Genomic DNA, 18127 nt, shown 5'->3' with positions numbered 1-18127 from the left:
AAACCAGCTCTACAGTTATTCTCTAGCTGGAATAAATACTTCTACTAAGGAGTAGTAAAGGAGTTTTCTTGGTAAATATATGAACAATTACTTTGACAATTTTTTACAAGTGCAGGATTATACTCTACTGAGCAAACATCTTTATGTTCACCTCATGTAAATACACTGTCCTGCCTGTTTCTTCATGCAGGGAGTTTTTGGAATGGGGGTGCTTTCCCCTGCAGCACCATGTGATGTGTCCCAGGCATAAGCCTCTCGTTTCAGTGAGAACTAGATTTATGTCTGAACCAGCGCAAAGGAGCCATTTTTCAACATTTTTGTCCCAAGCATATTTGTTATGTTGTGTATTTATTTATTATATTTGTATCCTGCTGCAATCAAATGATCCTCAGCCATTAACACAATGTAAACAATTTAAAACTTCCAGAGTAGGCATTAAAACTCAGTAAAAATAACATGATAACTCAGAGATGGAACAGCTCAATCTGGTTAGAATGTCCTCTGGAACAATTCTGCTTCTAGCACATTTCTGAACCAACATTCTCTTCATAGAGAGGCTGTTTCAGAGGACTGGTGCTGCCACTGAAAAGCATCACTCTGGTCTCAACTTCCTCCTGGAAGTGGGGCACTAGGAATGGTTATTCCCTAGTCTGATTCTGATTGGAGCAAGTGGTCCTGTAGGCAGCCAAGTGCCAAGCCATAAAGGGCTTTATAGGTCAGAGCTAACACTTTAAATTGCACCCAGAAGCTAATCAACAGCCAGGGTGGCGTCCATATTGTAGGTGTGAAGGGTGCTGGTTAGCACATGAGCCACTGCCTTCCGGAGGACATGTAATTTCTGAGTTGTCTTTCAAAGCAGTCCCATGTAAAGCGTGTTGCAACAGTCTAACTGGGTGGGAGTAAGAGCATAAGTCACTGGACCAAAATCCTCTTGTGTCAAATACTGGTACACCAAACAAAGCTGAGCCCCTCTAGCTTTGACCTCCATCTGCTAGACTAGCTGAAGGGGTGAATCTAGAAGGATCCTCAAGTCATGGGTAGTGCCTACCCATTCAGAGATAACACTGGGATCAATGAAGAGCCTTGATGGACAAACTACCTCTGTTTTGTCTTGGTTTAGTTTCAGCCTGTTCTGTCTCATTCAGACCCTGACAGCCTCCAAACACCAGGAAAGGAATCAACAGCATTTCCTCTATAGCCTGGGGTGGCAACATAGTTGAGTATCACCCACATACTGACGATACTGCATCCCAAACAGACGGATGACAACCAATGGCTTCATTTAGGTATTAAAGTGCACGGGAAAGAGGCCCTCTGGAATCACACAGAGTAGGGGCTACTGTGCTGACCCTCCTCCTGCTCCACCACTAACTGAAACCACTTGCTAAGGAAGGAGCAGAACACTTGCAAAACAGTGACTCCAATCTCCAATCCCATAGTGATCCAGCAAGATACAATATTAAAGGCCACTGAGAAATCTAAAAGGACCAGATGCACTTCCCTTATCCAGATCCTGATAGAGATAATCAAAAATAGAGATTAATGCTGTCCTTGTCCCATAACCAGGCTTGCAAATGATTGGAGAGGGTCCAGATAATCTGCCTCATCTAGGGTACTTCATAGTAGGGCACTTCCCAAAGGGAAGGTTGGAGACCAGGTGATACTTATCTAATACCCCATATCCACCCAGGAAGGATCCCTCAGGAGGGGTTGTACTGACAGCCCATGGCCCCATGAAGGAACCAGAAGAGGAAAGGGTCCAAAAATACAGACATTTATTGTATTCATATAATTTCTGAAAATTAAATTAAATGACTTTTTGAATAACTGTGGACAATATGCAATATTTTATGGCAATAATGTAGCTCTAAAAATTAAACCTGCCCTTAAGATTGTGAAAGACAAAGTTCTTGAGTGTTTACCTAATTTTTGTGCTGGACAAATGAACTATATGTGTGAAACAGGAAAGTTGCATGTTATCCTCCTTCCAAGTACAGTAGTTACTCTACCCATCATCTCAAAACGTTTAGGTCTGCTTGATAGTTGAATCTTTCTATTAGTTCTCTTACAGCCCTGGAAGATAGAACTTCTGGCACAATGGTGACTTGCCAAAAGTGATTGATGTGAATTTCATAGCTGAGTCAGATTCCTGTTTGCCTGACTATTATCTCCTACATCACTATGTTTGGACTGAAGAGGGTCCAAATAATCTGCTTCATCTAGGGTACTCTGTAGTTGACTTGCTACTACCATCTCAAGAACTTCCTTAATAACTTCCTGAGTTATTCTTCAATTGGGGCTAGATGTGTCTAGCCTCAACCACATATCTATAATATTCATGTTTTATAGATGCCAATAGGTAATTAGTTTCTTCTCCTGAGTGCTGAGTTCACTCTGCTTTAGACATATATTTATTTATTTATTTAAACATTTACATGTTTACAACCCTAAGATAACATACAAACCTCTATCTATAATAAAATTAAATATAGCAATTAAAACTATATTTAACACCCCCCCAAAAAAAAATTCAGCCCCATCCTAAAACGTAACAGGGAAGGAGAGTGATGAGCAAGCCTAACCTCCAGCAGCACATTGTTCCACATTCATGGAAAAATGGAAATTCTTGTTGATGGGCAAAAGGATCCCTGTGGAAGCTCTATGGGGCATTTTGTATGGGAGTAAATGGTCCTACAAGTAATAAAGCTTTCTCTGCTACTCTATGTGAGGGTTCATTACCATGTCATTTTCAGGTGATAGGTTAATCTTATTTATTTTTTTAATGGGAAAATCACCAAGATAGAATCAAATTCCTTTAAATTATTCTTGGAATTGAGTGCTCATTCACAAATCTGTTCACCTACTGACTATGGTTTCCTGCAGGTTTTAGATCTAGGTATGTTTGGCTGCTGCTAATGTTTGTTTAATTCTCTTCTTTTTTTCTTTCCATGCGGGGAAGTGGGAGGGGAGAGGGGATTTTAGAGGTTTTGGTTTTATTCTACTGCAAAGCCAGAAAAATGTAGTTCCATGAATATTATGCATCAATTTTAAACAGAAATACTGAAGTGCAAAAAAATCATAACCATAAAGTTAGATTGAATATATTTGAATTATGCTTCAATATAACTCAACATGACAATTCAAGTAAATGAAATGCCTTGTACAACAAATAGAAATGATCGTTTAACAATGCTTGCACTGATTCACAATGTATTAGTGTTGTTGAATAAGGAAGCCCACTGACTGCATATATATTGTTGCTTACAGTGGTTGAAGTCAATAAGAGGGACATAGTCTTCCTGATAGATGGTTCTACTGCCTTGGGACTTGCCCCCTTTAATGCAATTCGTGAATTCGTTTCCAAAACCATCCACAGAATGGAAGTCGGACCAGATCTGATTCAAGTTGCAGTGGCACAATATGCAGATACTGTAAGACCAGAAATTTATTTTAATAGCTTCCAGTTGAAAAAAGATATCACTAACAATGTTAAGAAAATGAAACCAGTCGGTGGTGCTACACTTAATACAGGCTCAGCATTGAGGTTTGTTAAAAACAACTTCTTCACCAGCGCTGTTGGGAGCAGGACTGATGAAGGCGTCCCACCCATGGTGATTCTGATCACTGGGGGTGTGTCCAGAGATGATGTGGTCCAGCCAGCACAAGAAATGAAAAGGAATGGCATTGTGGTCTTTGCTGTGGGAGCCCGAAATGCTGATCGTACTGAACTTGAACAAATTGCCTCCAAACCAAGGATGGTTTTCACCCCCACAGAATTCCGCACAACTGCACTAGGAGCCATCATGCCTGATGTTTTGTTATCTATAAAGTCACTCCCTATAAGCACTGTGGAAATACCATCAAGAGAAGGTAATTTCTGCTCCTTTTACTTAGCACTTTTTTAGAAAAATAAAAACAAATCCTTCTATTGCTGTTTGATACCTGCCACTAGCTGGTACATACAGGTAGTCCTCTTTTAGACCACAATTGGCACTGACAACTCAGTCATTAAATGAAGCGGTGGCTCAGTGAAACTGCGACTGTGCTTATGATCTTCCTTCAGCTTTCCTTTGCTTTATAGAACTGTGAACGTTGTAAATGCAAGGATTGGTTGCAAAGTTACTTTTTCATCATTTCATAACTGCAAACAGTCGCTGTACAAGGCAGTCGCTAAATGAGGACTACCTATAGAGTCTATTCATTGTTTGAAGTTACTTCTGGATATGTTTTTTATTGTTCATACTTAACTATATAATTTGACAATTAATATCTTCCGTTTGGTACAGAAGATATTATGTACATTGCAGCTAACATTTGAATACATTAAGTTAGATATATTTTTCCATATATTTCTTTTGCCTGAAATGTAAAAATGGCAGATTCAAAGTTTATTTATTAATTTGATCACTGTGATATTTCTGTTAAATTGAGCTAACTGGAATCAGGTCTTCCTTACTCAGTTGCCATAATATCTAATTATTCAGTGATTAATTAGTACATTTACAGCTGTTAGTTTTTATTAATATTCATAAGACATTAGTAGAGAGATATATAGATTCATTATTATTTTTTCTAAAGACTTGAACATCCTCCTCCAAATTAACAGAAATGCTTTTTTCCTTCCCAGCAATGTTATAATTAGGTAGTGATAGGTTAATTCAAGATTCTATAATCCTTAATCTAACTTTAAGAGATTTTTTAATAGGAAGTTTAATCCTTGAGATGGTCGATCTACTTTCTTCTCTGTCACCTACCTCTTCTGTAGTGTTGTACCTCTTTGGTCTAATCTTGTCATACTTTCACCTCCTGAGGAAGATAGAAAAACTCATTAGAATCACAAAATGTTATCTTCCTAAATGGCCCCTCCAATAATGTTGAATTTTTATAATCATTTTGGAGCTACAGTACATCATCATTAAGGTGCTAACTTTCAAAATCTCACTTAATTACCCTTAATTAGAATATGGTAATATCTGCAACTTAAAGCTTTTTCAAATTGTACATTTCTTACTAATATTTTCTTGCATGGTACATATCACTGGTGACGTTTTTATTTTAGAATTGAAATTAAATATGCTCTTAAATGTTGCTTTATTTGTAAAGATCCATACATTTCCCTCCCTCTCCCTTTTTCTCCTTGCAAATACTATATATGGATGTACATTCCTCCTTTTCTACCTTAAGAACTGTGCATTTCTAACTGTTATCAGGTTATATCCAATTCTGTGTGGAAACCAATCTTTTCTCCCCTGCAATCTCTAAAGCTTCTTCAATGCATTGGGAAAAGGTGTTCAACAGTTTGTGTGGTGTTGTATAGGGAAACAATAGATGCTGATGGGGAACGCTTGACAATGGGCAGCAGAAGATTTCACTTTCTCCTTTGTTAGCATTTCTAATCATTTCTGGCAAGGTCTTCATATGTGTAGACATTCCTGGAGTTGCTGTTGTCTTGAGGAAGGTGACCAGCGCAAAGAATACAGTGTACGGAATTCTCTGTATCTCATGTAAAACTAATCTGTCAAAACTGGATTAATTGCAGATTGTGTTCTTTGACTTTCTGTGCTAAGGCCCATGCCTAGCAATATAGTTATAGGCACACTTGGGATCTAAACATTTCTAGATAAAATTCAACTTTTCCGCTGGTAAAGAGATAGAATGGACCCAGTTCATGGCAGGAAATTCGGCCCTTTGACACATTAAGTGATCAAAGCAGAGCACCCAGTCCTGAAGAACTCAGATCTGCTATATTCTTTGCTGATGTGGATGTGGCCCTCTCTGACATATGCAAAATCGGATTAACTAGTATGTGTTAGATGTGTGTTGACAACTTTGGATTAAAAGCAGTACAACGAGTGTAAAACACTGAGGAAAGGAATAGGCAGAAGGGAAAGCCACGTGAGGTTATCATGGCTTGCCTATACATAAAAGAGCTGCCAAGCCAAGGGTGGCCGGTTACAAGGTATCAATGAAGAATAAGGCAAATTGGTGAGATTTGTTCCTGTCAGTCCACCACCCCTCCTTTATAGGTTAATGTTCTTCCAACTGACCTGTGTATTTTTTTTTTTCTGGGCCAGTATGCATACTCCCAACTAAAGCATTAATTTAAGAATGCCTATGAGTTTTTTAAGAGGCCCAGAAGTATTCCTGTAAATAAATATGACACCACCACATGCCAATTTCACATTGATTGATCTAAGGAATCCTAAAAGAAAGTCTAAACTCAGATGGAGCTGGATGCCAAGAGCAATGTCCATGAGGGCAAGGAAACCCATAGGTACCATGTTGCCAACTTACATGTCAAGGCTTTCCAATTGTTCATATAAAATGATAGGTCAATATGCCTCTGGGAAGAGTCTTTGGAAGATATTTCAGCCCAATTGCATTATCCACTGAGTTCAGCTGAATAGAATCTTAATATCAGATATCCTTACACAGAGACACATAGGCAGCACACATTACCTGTAAATGGGATTCTGGAAAGTATCACAAAAGGCTTAAAATGTAGTTGGGCATGTTTTGACTGATTGTGTGGTAGAAGGGTTCTTGACACTCCTCTTGGTTCTTCTTTTCTTCTCTTCATGGCTGTCCTGTCCTGTCCTGTCCAGTCCTGTTGTCTCTTGAATGAGGTATACATGTGTGTATAGCATTTGCCAAATGCGCACATGACCAATACTGGTGTGTTTTTCTATGATGTCTCATGTTATTTTCTGTGCTCTACTGCAGTAAACAAAAGAGATATCGTCTTTCTTTTGGATGGATCAATCAACGTTGGAAATACCAACTTCCCATTTGTCCGTGACTTTCTTGTGAACCTAATTAATTCCCTTGATGTTGGAATTGATGATGTACGAATTGGCATAGTGCAATTTAGTGAGAACCCCAAAACAGAATTCTTTTTAAACACATTCCTAACCAAGTCAGATGTCCTTTCTCGTCTGAGGCAGTTGAGACTGCAAGGGGGGTCAATACTGAATACAGGAGCTGCATTAGACTTTGTCCTTTCCAACCACTTCACTGAAGCAGGTGGGAGCAGGATAGATGAGAATGTCCCACAAGTGCTAGTCTTCCTTGCAGCAGGGCCATCTGCTGATGCCTTCCAAGAGGCTGCCAATGCCTTAGCTCGTGCAAGAGTGCTGACATTCTGTGTTGGGGTTAGGAATGCCAAACTGGCAGAACTTCAGCAGATTGCATTTAATCCACAAATAGTATATTTTAAGGATGAATTCAGCTCTCTGGCAGCTTTACCACAGGAAATGATTAGTCCACTAACAACATATGTTAGTGGAGATGAGGAAGACGTTACAATCACATCAACAGGTAATTTGTTTTTTCATATTACATTGATTTTTCTTTTATCATGTAGATATGTTTTGAGCAACATACTAATTTTATGAATATTGTTAAGATATTAATTATATCTTATTATATCTTACATTTTATATTTTACATGTTATATTAACCGCTAGTGGTAGTTTTAGTGATTAAGGTGCTGAACCAGGAGTGGGAGAGCCAGGTTCTACTCCACCCTTAGGTGACTTTGGGCCAGTCCCTCTCTTTCAACTGTAGACCAGGAAATTGAAAACATCTTTCTACTAACCTACACCACCCACTGGACCAGTATCATATAATTTTGATTATTGTTATTATACACATACACACATATATAAAAGTATAAATATCTGGAAGTGTGGCCCATAAGAAGGAGAGTGATGACCACTCTTTCCGAGAACAGTGAGGTGGGAATGCCCAGCAGCAGGAGAATTGTCCAGTGGGAGAACATAGTAGCCTGTTGTCTAGACTGAATATCTTGCATGCCATTGTCAAAGTGTCTTAGTCCAGACATTATGTTCTTAAGCCAACTTAGAATCAAATCTTTTGAGCAAGTGATGGGAGCAGTTTAAATGGTAAATATGGGAATGCCAATAGTCTTTCCATTTCTTGTCAGTATTTCAGGAAGATCATACTTGTAGGTTTCTTCACACATAGGCTTCTTGCCATTCAGCACTTCTGGATTTTTACAAGTTTTTTAACCATGTGACATTATGTGGACATACAAATGATTAAAGAAGTATTGCTGAAGTAAAAGTTTGTATAAGAGTCCTGCACTGCTGGAAGTGCATTCAGGGTATTTTAAATATTAATGGGTGGGGGGGAGAGATCTCACATCATGCCCTTAAAAATAAATATGGTTCCCCCTGTTCCAGTGTGAAATGTTATGTGGTTCTTCCACTGTCTGTGAAAGAGCCAAAAAACAATTACGTTTTTGCAGGAGGTAAACTTTTGCAAAATGAAGATAGAGCTCAGTATGATATAGTGGTGATGCCTCATTTTCAAATGCAAACTTACCAGTTGATGTTACTGTCAAGGGAATTATGTGCACGTATGAATCAGTTCTTGGAAGTACAGGTATCTGGAAACCCTACTCCTTAAAATACATTAGGAAAAGATAGGTAATGACCAGATGTATTTGGTCTTTATTAAGGGCTGCAAAGTATATTTATATACAATAGGCATTTGTTTTTCTTATCAATGTAATACTGTGAGAAGAACCTCTTTCCCTCTTCTGAGGCTTAAAGTGATAAAAGTCCCAACTCTTTATATTATCTCCTCCTTAATAAAAAGAAAACAGGCTATAAGTCAAGGGGCTAATTTAAACATTGGATAGGTGGTGGAATGATGTGTGTTCCTATATCATAAGCATCACCAAAATTGTAATATGCATAATCCATTCAAAGAGCCAGTAGTTCATTTCCCTGAAAGTTCTAGACCTGTTCAAAATGACTCAATGATTCCACAATTCCCTCTGATACCATCACCATTCTTTTCTTCTACTGTGGAAGCTTGTAGTTTAATCAAAGATGCCAAAGAGGCCCCCTCGGTCAAATTATTTTTCTTACTAACAAACATGGTTTGGATTTCTTGTCACTTATATTTACAGAAATTCTGTAATAAAATGATACATACTAAATTTTTTCACCTAACTTCATTCCAGAAAACAAGATTGATATCTTATTTTTGATTGATGGCTCAGTGAATCTTGCTGGCCAGTTTCCTGCTGTTCGAGAGTTTGTACTCCAAATTATTTCTGACCTGAATGTGGGGCCGGATGCTGTACGAGTAGCTCTAGCCCAATTTAGTGACAATGTGCAAGTGGAGTTCAACTTTGACATCCCATCCAAGACAGAGATCCTTCAGAAAGTAAGAAGGATGAGGATAAAAGGAGGAAGGCTACTGAACATTGGAGCTGCACTAGATTATGCCAAAAAAGACATCTTTGTGAGACATGCTGGGAGCAGGATTGAAGAAGGCGTCCCACAGTTCCTGGTCCTTCTTGTTGCTGGGAGATCAGATGACACTGTGGATGAACATGCTGATGCCCTGAAACAAGCTGGTGTGGTTACTTTTGTTATCCAATCCAAGACCTCAGATCCGGCTGAATTAGAAAGGATAGTTTATGCCCCTCAGTTCATTCTAAAGGTTGATACCCTTTCTAGAATTGGAGACATACAACCTGAAATAGTCAATTTGTTGAAAACCATACAACTTAAACATCCAGGTATATATCTTTATTTTTATTTATCACTTGATGTTCTTTATTTTTGAAACATTCAGATTGACTGATTGATTGATTGATTGATTGGGTTTGTACCCCACTGCAATCAAACAGACTTTCAGCGATATGAAAGGTCTAATTTTCTGCAGCCTACTAAAACCAGTGAAAAGATCACACATAGGCAATTACAATCAAATATAATTCTAAAATCAATACACTTTGGGAAATTTGCAAACAAATTCTTCAGCTGAAAACTGACATCCCATTGTGAGCTGAACCCAAATTTAGAATGAAGTTCAGGACCATCTTTCATGATCAACAAACTTGGAATGGGGAAAGCTAACTAGTTCTCCCCTTAGGAATTTTATTCTGAGAAATTTCCAGGGGCACGTTTTGCTATAGGAATGTATTATCAATGAAACCCCTAACAATCCTTACTCTAAATAGTAACAGAAGATTCAATCAGGGCTTCACAGTGTAACAGAAAAAGCCCAGTTATAAATATGTGCAAGAAGGGAAAACCAATGTGAATGAGGTCTGTCAGAGCAATTCTAGAGCAAGATTTTTAAGCCCTGAAACTTATATCAAGTGTTGATTCATTTGTCAGGGCTGCGGAAATGCATTTCCCTTCAAGATCACTTGGGGGAAGTGAATCTCATTGGCATCTCTCCCAAGGATTCTTTGTAAATAAGCTGCTTCACTCTGACACTAGTAATGGAAAAGCAACATTCCTCAGGAAGTATGCCAGGGTGGAAGTTACCTCTACCCTCCTTGTGATCCTGCTGCAGATGGCATCAGGAAAGCAGCAATCCAGAGCATAGTCACTGGGAAGTGACTATGCAGGTAGAAAGCTGAGGAAAGAAAATTTGAAAATGCCAAGAATCAGTTGTGATGAAGGATTCAATGTGTTTCAAGTCGAGTGACTTCTTCAGGTCACTCCTGAGCAGAAGACTCCTCAGAGAAACTCTCTATATGACCTATCAGCAAATTCTGTAATGAACATCTTTGAGGTTTTGTGTCATTGTTCCCTTACTGATGCATTTCCTTACATTACTTTCCCTTTTTTAAAAAACTATGTTAGTAGAACACACAAAGTTCTACTAAATTAAAAGATTAAAAGACAAAAATGAACACATCCTAAGAAATGATTGGTGTGAACACAAATCTCATCTTTTTTCCTCCTGAATCTGTGCATTTTTCAGTTAATGAAGTGCAGAAGAAGGATGTTGTGTTTCTGATAGATGGCTCAGATGGCATCAGAAGTAGTTTCCCAGAGTTGAAGGCCTTTGTACAAAGAATTGCTGATAGTCTGGATATAGGTCCTGATAAAGTCCAGGTTGCTGCAGCCCAGCACAGTGATACTATCAACCTGGAGTTCCTTCTGAATGAATACTCTGAAAAGGTTGAGGTGATCAAAGTCATCCAGAGGCTCTTCACTTAACACAGGGGCTACCTTATTAGGAATGTGTTCCTGAGCCCAGCTGGAAGCAGGATACCTGAAGGTGTCCCACGGTTCTAGATTTTACTGACAGCTGAAAAATCAAGAGATGATGTCAGAAAACCTTCCTTGGAACTGAAGATAAGGGGTGTTGTACCTTTGGGCACTGGCATTGAAAATGCAGATATCACTAAGCTGTAGACAATTTCTTTTGTTCCTGAATTTGCAGTCCTTGTTTCTGGTATTAGTGAACTGAATACCTTACAGCAACTCATTTCAGAAAGAGTCACCCAACTGACCAGGGCAGAAATAGAAGCTTTGGCCCCTGAATTGATTTTTCCACCACCTGGCTCAGGTGAAAGAAATTTATTATTATACTATAATTTGCTGTTTATAATAAAGCAAATGCTGAACATGGGCCAGCCAAAATGAATGGGCTGCTACTTTTCAGTAGGCATTATCTTCAACAGCCTGCTATCTTCAGAGTTCTGGATGAGACTGATCACATTTTCACAACCTTATAATTAGTAGAGCCAGAAGACATATTTATGAACATTCCTGAGATTGTATTTTTCTCATATGCCCCCCACCTCCCCTTTATGGCCACTTAAGGCCACTGAAGATTTTTCCTTTTTTACAGCAACCACCATTTCCTCCCCTAATGCCCCCAAATGATGACAGTCCCTGGTCATTATGAAAAATGAAACTGGCAACCAGGTGGCCACCCAACTGTTGCTCTTGCCACATGCAGTGGAAACAGAAAGAAAGAAGAGAGTTGGAGGGAGGGACGGAGGAAAGAATTATACTACTTCAATTGCTAGCAATGAACCCCATCCAAAAAATATTGGATAGTTTCTTCTGTTCCTGGAGAAATTTGCTGAAACGTTTTCCCACTATTTCGCTGGCCATAAATGGGGCAGACAATGTTGAGTAACCATTGAGTAATCAAACCATTGAGTAACTAAATAAGTCTAGGTTACATTCCTAGGTTACATTTTTTTCTCTTTTTTTGTAGATATTTCTTGTACAGGGGATAAGGCATGCCTGCATGCATTTATTGATACAAAGTTTATTGCATGGATATAACTCCTGTTATAACTCTTGTTAGCAATTATGACCCTGACTTCCCATGCAGATTGACACAGAAAAGTAGGCAACTCTCCTTGATAGTGATGATAGTCTCCTGCATATAGGATATGATGATATCCTGGATGTAGCAGTCGAATGGCTGATACTATGTGTTATTCCAGTTCAGAGGGGTTCTAGGCTAACTGGGGTTGCACATCATAGTAAACCATTATTTATTGTCCTAAATATAGATTAGAATTTCCAGATGTGTAAGGTACAAGCCATCACTTAAAGAGTTCTTTTCATATTTTATTCAATTAACATTTTTGTTTCTATGATACAAAGGCTCTGGAAATGGAGTAATGCCTTACATGCATACAATTATAATAAACATACTGTACATTACATGACTCAACAATTGTACAGCTTAGTAAAGCAGATAGCACGTACTTGTATGGAAACCCCCTGGGTATCTCCCTAAGAGTTTTATGGAAGAAATGTGCAGTAGAAACGAAATAAATAAAATCTATAAATGAAAGCATTATTTGTCAATTTAATGTAATACCTGAAAAAAATCTATAATGGATCCTTTTCTTTTGAATAGGCAGCAGTATTTTTCTTTTACTAAAATCTGGGCTAAAGTGGTTAGAAACACTATTTTCTAATCAAGCTTGCAGAGTTTATTTTCTTTAGCTTTTTAATAATGTTCAGTACTGTGTGGCTGTTAATATTAGCTAATTTATTCCTTTAAATGTGTCGAATTTTATTTACTAGTATAATTTTGACTGCTATCCAATATCATTCTTGGTTCTATAGGAGATATGAAGAAAGATGTTGTTTTCCTTATTGACGGCTCTCAGTTTGCAATTCCTGAGTTCCCTTCGATTCGTGAATTTATTGAACGGCTTGTAAATAATATGAACGTGGGTTCAGATGCTACTCGAGTAGCTGTAATTCAATTCAGTGATAATCCCAAAGTTGAATTTTTGCTGAATGCACATTCTACCAAGCAGGAAGTACAAGCTGCAGTGAGGAGACTAAGTCCCAAGGGTGGGAGGCAAGTGAACCTTGGTTCTGCCCTAGAATATGCCTCAAAGAATATCTTTACAAGGCCTTCTGGAAGCCGCATAGAGGAAGGAGCACCTCAGTTTTTAATCATTCTTTATTCCCACCAACCTCATGATGATACAGAGAAGCCGGTACATCTGATCAAACAGATCGGTGTGGCGCCGCTTCCTATTGGAAAGAATGTGGAGCCTGAGGAAATTACCAAAATAGCACTTAGTCCTGATTATGTGTTTCAAGTGTCAACTTACCAAGACTTACCTAGTCTGGAACAGAAATTGTTATCTCCTCTTAGAACACTAACTACACAGCAGATACGAAAACTCATTGCTGATACAAGTCGCCCTCCAGGTAAGGTGATTTGTGGGGTTGGCCGTGTGGTAACATTGGCCCAACCTCTGCCTTGCTATCACCCCTTCTTTCTACCAGGGCCATCTTTCCTGCTTCCTTGCTGCAGTGACCAGCACAGAGTTGCATCATTCTCAGCACTTGGCAAGATAGAGCTGTAGTTTTTCTCTAGGCCAAACCATGCTAAACAGAGTTATATTTCAGTACTGGGACCAAGAAAACAACCACCCCACCTGGGAGGTGGGGTTGCCACATTTTCAGGGATCCAAAGCACAAAAATAATGTTGTAAGAAGGGTTTTTGACTAAAAAAACAGGAAGACAAAGTATAAATTCTGTTTCTGTACCATTTTTCATGCCCCAACAAACATACACATTTTGTATTTTCATAACATCTGCATATTTTCTCACATCATTTGGCCCTTGGATAAAATTCACTTTCATACTGGAATAAATAAAGGAATCAATACTCCCCAGAGGAAATAATCTCCTGTAACTCTGAAACCAGTTTACTGTCCAAAGTTGTCCTCATACTACCTCAGACCACTGGTCCTTTCGGACCATCCCTGCCTTCCAGTTGACTGGGCTTCTAAATTTTCCAGCTTCTCTTCACTCAGGACAGGGGCCAGCTAAGGGTTGAACTTGTATGTATACCAAATGTGTACTCCTTTCTGTAAGAAAAAAGCCAGTCTCATTCTGTTTTCCCATTCTCCTCCTCCCCATTGTAGAAATTGACAGTGAAGCAAAGGACATTGTCTTCCTTATCGACAGCTCTGATGATGTCAGACCAGATGGGCTTGCTCACATTCGGGATTTCATTTTCCGGATTGTCCAGCAATTAGATGTCCGACCAAACAGAGTGAGAATCGCTGTTGTCCAATTTAGCGATGAAGTGTTCCCTGAATTCGACTTAAAAGCCTACTCAACCAAAGAGACTGTGCTACAAGCCATACGGCGCTTAAGGCACAAAGGAGGTTCTCCCCTGAATGTTGGGAAAGCTCTGGACCACGTCATGAAGACCCTCTTTATCAGATCAGCAGGGAGTAGGCGAGAAGATGGAGTCCCACAGCATTTAGTCCTCTTGCTTGGAGGGAAATCCCAGGATGACATCAGTAGACCTTCTCTTGTGGTGCAGAACTCTGGGATTAATACACTGGGAGTTGGAACAAGACAAGTAGACAGTGCAGAATTGCAAAGGATCACCAACAATCCCAAAACAGCATTTATTGTGAGAGAGTTTACTGAGCTCCCAGCAATAGAAAAACGGTTCTTTGCATCATTTGAGGCACCACAAGAGCCAACCGAAATACCACCTGATGTTTCTATTGGTCAGTCTTTCATTTTAAAATAAAAATGTGGGGATGGAGTCATAGGAATTAGTATATATATTCAGGGGATCTAAAGAAATAGGTGTATGAAAAGGAAAATTGCTTTCTCTTTTCACTCCAGTAGTACCTACAGCTGAAGTCATCACACTGTTTTATACAGAATAAAATAGTTTGCTTCTGTAGCAACAGGAACTGTTGCAGGAAAAAACTTAGTTAAAAATTCAGCACTCAGATTTCTTTCTAACATTCAAAGATCAATACAGTTTTCACATTGTATTCTTCTGCATGTTTAATTAGGGGTTCAATTTAGAACTTGCTTTTAAGTAGACATGGTAGAATGGAGCTGCTTACTTCATCAACAAATCTGGACCCCTTGGGCAATTCTGCCCTGCAACCTAAGTTGCTTGTCCCCAGTGCTGCTCCTGGGTGATTCTTAAACCAACTTCAGAATTTCCAGTCCAAACTGCAGTGACTTGGCAACAGGACCAGGATGGTTCTCAGTCTGGACTTTGGCTACTTATATGTCCTGATTGGCCACACCCCTGCTTCTGGCCCTTCTCATGCATACTGGGAAAGCAAACTGGTGCCTGCCTTTTCCTTTTTGGGATAGTTTCTTCCTCATGAGACTCTGTGACTTTCCTTTGCTTTCCCAGATTTTTGCACCCATGGACTCCTTCCTTCATCCCTGCTTCCCATATTATTTCCTCTGTCTCCAAAACAAACCCCTTTCTTTTTCTTTTTCCCTCTTATGGTATCATTATAACCCCAAGGCTACAATAATTAAAGCAATAGGGAGCAAGTTGTTCTTTTGTTCCTATGTCCCTTTGTAGATCCATGCAAACTTTGTTAGCAAGGAAGAACTGATAGTTCAGCTTCATAGAAACAAAGAAGCAATTTTTAAAGATTAAAGGTGTTTAAAAAAATTAAAGATGTTAAAAAAATAATAAAGGCAAAGGAAGGGGGAAGGGAAGCTTTGCAGTACTGTGGGCAGAGGATGGAAGAGTAAGGGGAGCATGCTTTACCCAGCCTGGGCAGAAGCCAAAAAGGTACATGGGTTGAATGGAACATCAGCTTTGAGAGGTGAGGATAGTTCATTGACTGGATGGGTCACTGTCGGATCAGCTGCAAGATCATGAAAAAAGTGGAGAACAGATCAGTCCCACAATTCAAGCTGAAATGGCTGCCCAGGGCAGTGACCAACCACTGGAGGGGAGGGGCCCTGCTACTAGAATGGAATAAAGTGCCAGAGATCATCTGCTCTGAAGAGCTTAAGACTGCTTCGGTTAGGAAAAAATAGCTTTGAACTGAAACTGGAAAACATAGGTGTGGGGTGCATTTGCACTTGGCTAGGAGTGGGAGAAGGAGGACATCATCTATTTCTGCATTTAGGAAGATATGAGTGACCTGCATTGGTGATGAGCCAAGCAGAAAGTGTGGATCTGTCCCTTGGCTATAAACCAGTTTAATCCCTTGTTATATTTCAATTTCTTGTGGAGAAATCCATGTACTTGGGAAGGTGGATTGGGCTGGTTTATTTAGATTCAACAGTTTTTAAGGAAGGATTTTTTCAGAAAGTAAATCTAACTATTAAAATAAAAACAGGGCCATTCATTTATTAACAATGTGACAACAGACAGCCATTCCACTGGACAAGAGTGGGGGGAAAATCACCCTTTTCCCCACAATCCCAAACCCACTCCACTCCACTCTTCCTCCTACTTCTCCTTTCTGTACCATTTATGGGTACAGGCTTGCTTCCTCAGAACTGGACTTGATCTGCTGCCTTAAATGGAACATGGATTCCAGGTCCAGAAGAAGATTTAGAAAGTTCTCCTTTATTTGTAAATTACTTGGCATATTCTAGGTGGGGGAAGAGGCATTTCTCTACATTGCTCTTTTCCTTTTCTTTGCCAGAATCTGAACTACAGTAGCTTATTACATTTTTTCTTTCTCTGAATTTATGTTTAAAATATGTACTTGATTATCTTGACATAACATCTTACATATGGGATTCAAGACACTTTTACAGTCTAGGAGGTTGCTATGTTCTTTTTTTCTTCCTAGTGCAGATACATGGTGCCTGGGGGAAGAGTTTTAGCGTATTCACCAATAAGGGATCCAAAGCTGAGGGTGACGAAAAGTGCTATGAACTGCAAAAGTGCTGTTTGATAAGTAAATGTTGAGTGCTCTCAATGGAAATGACTAGAGCTGATGCAAGAGGTTATATCTGATGGGTTTGTGAATCCAGAAATCATGCAGATTTCTAGTCATACTGATTAAGGCAAAAGTGCCCTAAAACGAAGTGTTTAATACCTGCTTTTTTTTTCTTTTAAATCTTTTAGTTGGTAAAAAACAAGGTGATATTGTCTTCTTGCTGGATAGCTCCATCAATTTTGGGAGAGACAATTTCCCTACAGTTGTTGAATTTATACATGGCTTAATCGATGCTATTTATGAGGAAGGTGATTCTATTCAAGTTGGCTTAGTGCAATACAACTCTGATGTGAGCGATGAATTCTTTCTGAAGGATTTCTCTGACAAAGAACACATCTTAGATGCAGTGAAGAAAGTTCTGTACAAAGGAGGCAGAATTGCCAACACTGGAGCAGGTATCAAGCACATCCAAGCAAAACATTTCGTGAAGGAGGCCGGCAGCAGGAAAGACCAGAACGTCCCTCAGATTGCGGTCATTATAACAGCAGGCAAGCCAGAAGATGATGGGGAGTCAGCAGTCTTAGGGCTATCCCAGGCAGGCGTCAAGGTGTTTGCAGTTGGCGTGAAAAACATTGACCTGGATGAAATTACAAAGCTGTCCACTGACAGCACTACAGCTTTTAGGGCTGCAAACCCACAGGTCCTCTCCGAGCTCAATGAAGCGGTCCTGGTGACCCTGAATGATGTCATGAGAGAACAGCTATGCCGTGGTGTGGTGGAAGTCTCCAGAGGTAAGCAAAATCCCAGTTCAATTTCTGTTTCTGTTTTTTGCTTTGTTCCCAATTTAAAGATCTGCACAATACTGTAATTTCTATATGCAGCAATCCTTTGTTTTTGTTTCCCTTATTTCAGTATTGAATTTCATAATAGCAAATATGCTGCGTACTCCAATCTTAAGTGTGGCTATTCATTGAGATACCACTTGAAGTTCAGTGGTGGTACAGGTTTGGGAGAGAGTATTACAGCAGGGGCAGACTGTCCAGTTTTTCATGGAAAGCTGATCATAGTGTGATGCTTTAGTTGGATGTTGGATCAAGTGATGAACTGCTGGACATCAAAGAACAATGCAAACAGAGCAGCAATTCTTAACTAGTGATCCACAAGTGACTTTCAGA

At 39.4% G+C, this 18127-nt stretch overlaps 1 protein-coding gene and 1 pseudogene across 15 annotated transcripts in view; both read left to right on the top strand.

Annotated features, from left to right (window-relative positions):
- COL6A3 (collagen type VI alpha 3 chain) overlaps nt 1-18127 on the top strand; it is a 96941-nt gene that overhangs the window by 29188 nt on the left and 49626 nt on the right. For 13 of the 15 annotated variants that reach the window (XM_025171717.2, XM_025171715.2, XM_025171732.2 and 10 more), the window contains 6 exons: nt 3268-3870; nt 6724-7317; nt 8993-9556; nt 12876-13475; nt 14199-14798; nt 17141-17743. In XM_025171717.2, the coding sequence (XP_025027485.1) occupies nt 3268-3870; nt 6724-7317; nt 8993-9556; nt 12876-13475; nt 14199-14798; nt 17141-17743 (3564 nt within the window). The remainder of the gene's footprint in view (nt 1-3267; nt 3871-6723; nt 7318-8992; nt 9557-12875; nt 13476-14198; nt 14799-17140; nt 17744-18127) is intronic. The other 2 variants (XM_025171736.2, XM_088132971.1) reach the window with 2 other exon arrangements.
- LOC148216959 (collagen alpha-3(VI) chain-like) lies at nt 9566-12773 on the top strand (annotated as a pseudogene).

Source organism: Python bivittatus, unplaced genomic scaffold (assembly GCF_059951505.1).
Source record: "Python bivittatus isolate LINGU-HERP-01145 unplaced genomic scaffold, Pbiv_v1 ctg000020_np1212, whole genome shotgun sequence".
NCBI lineage: Eukaryota > Metazoa > Chordata > Lepidosauria > Squamata > Pythonidae > Python > Python bivittatus.
The sequence above is the reverse complement of the archived record's forward strand: the minus strand, read 5'-3'. Positions and strand labels throughout refer to the sequence as shown.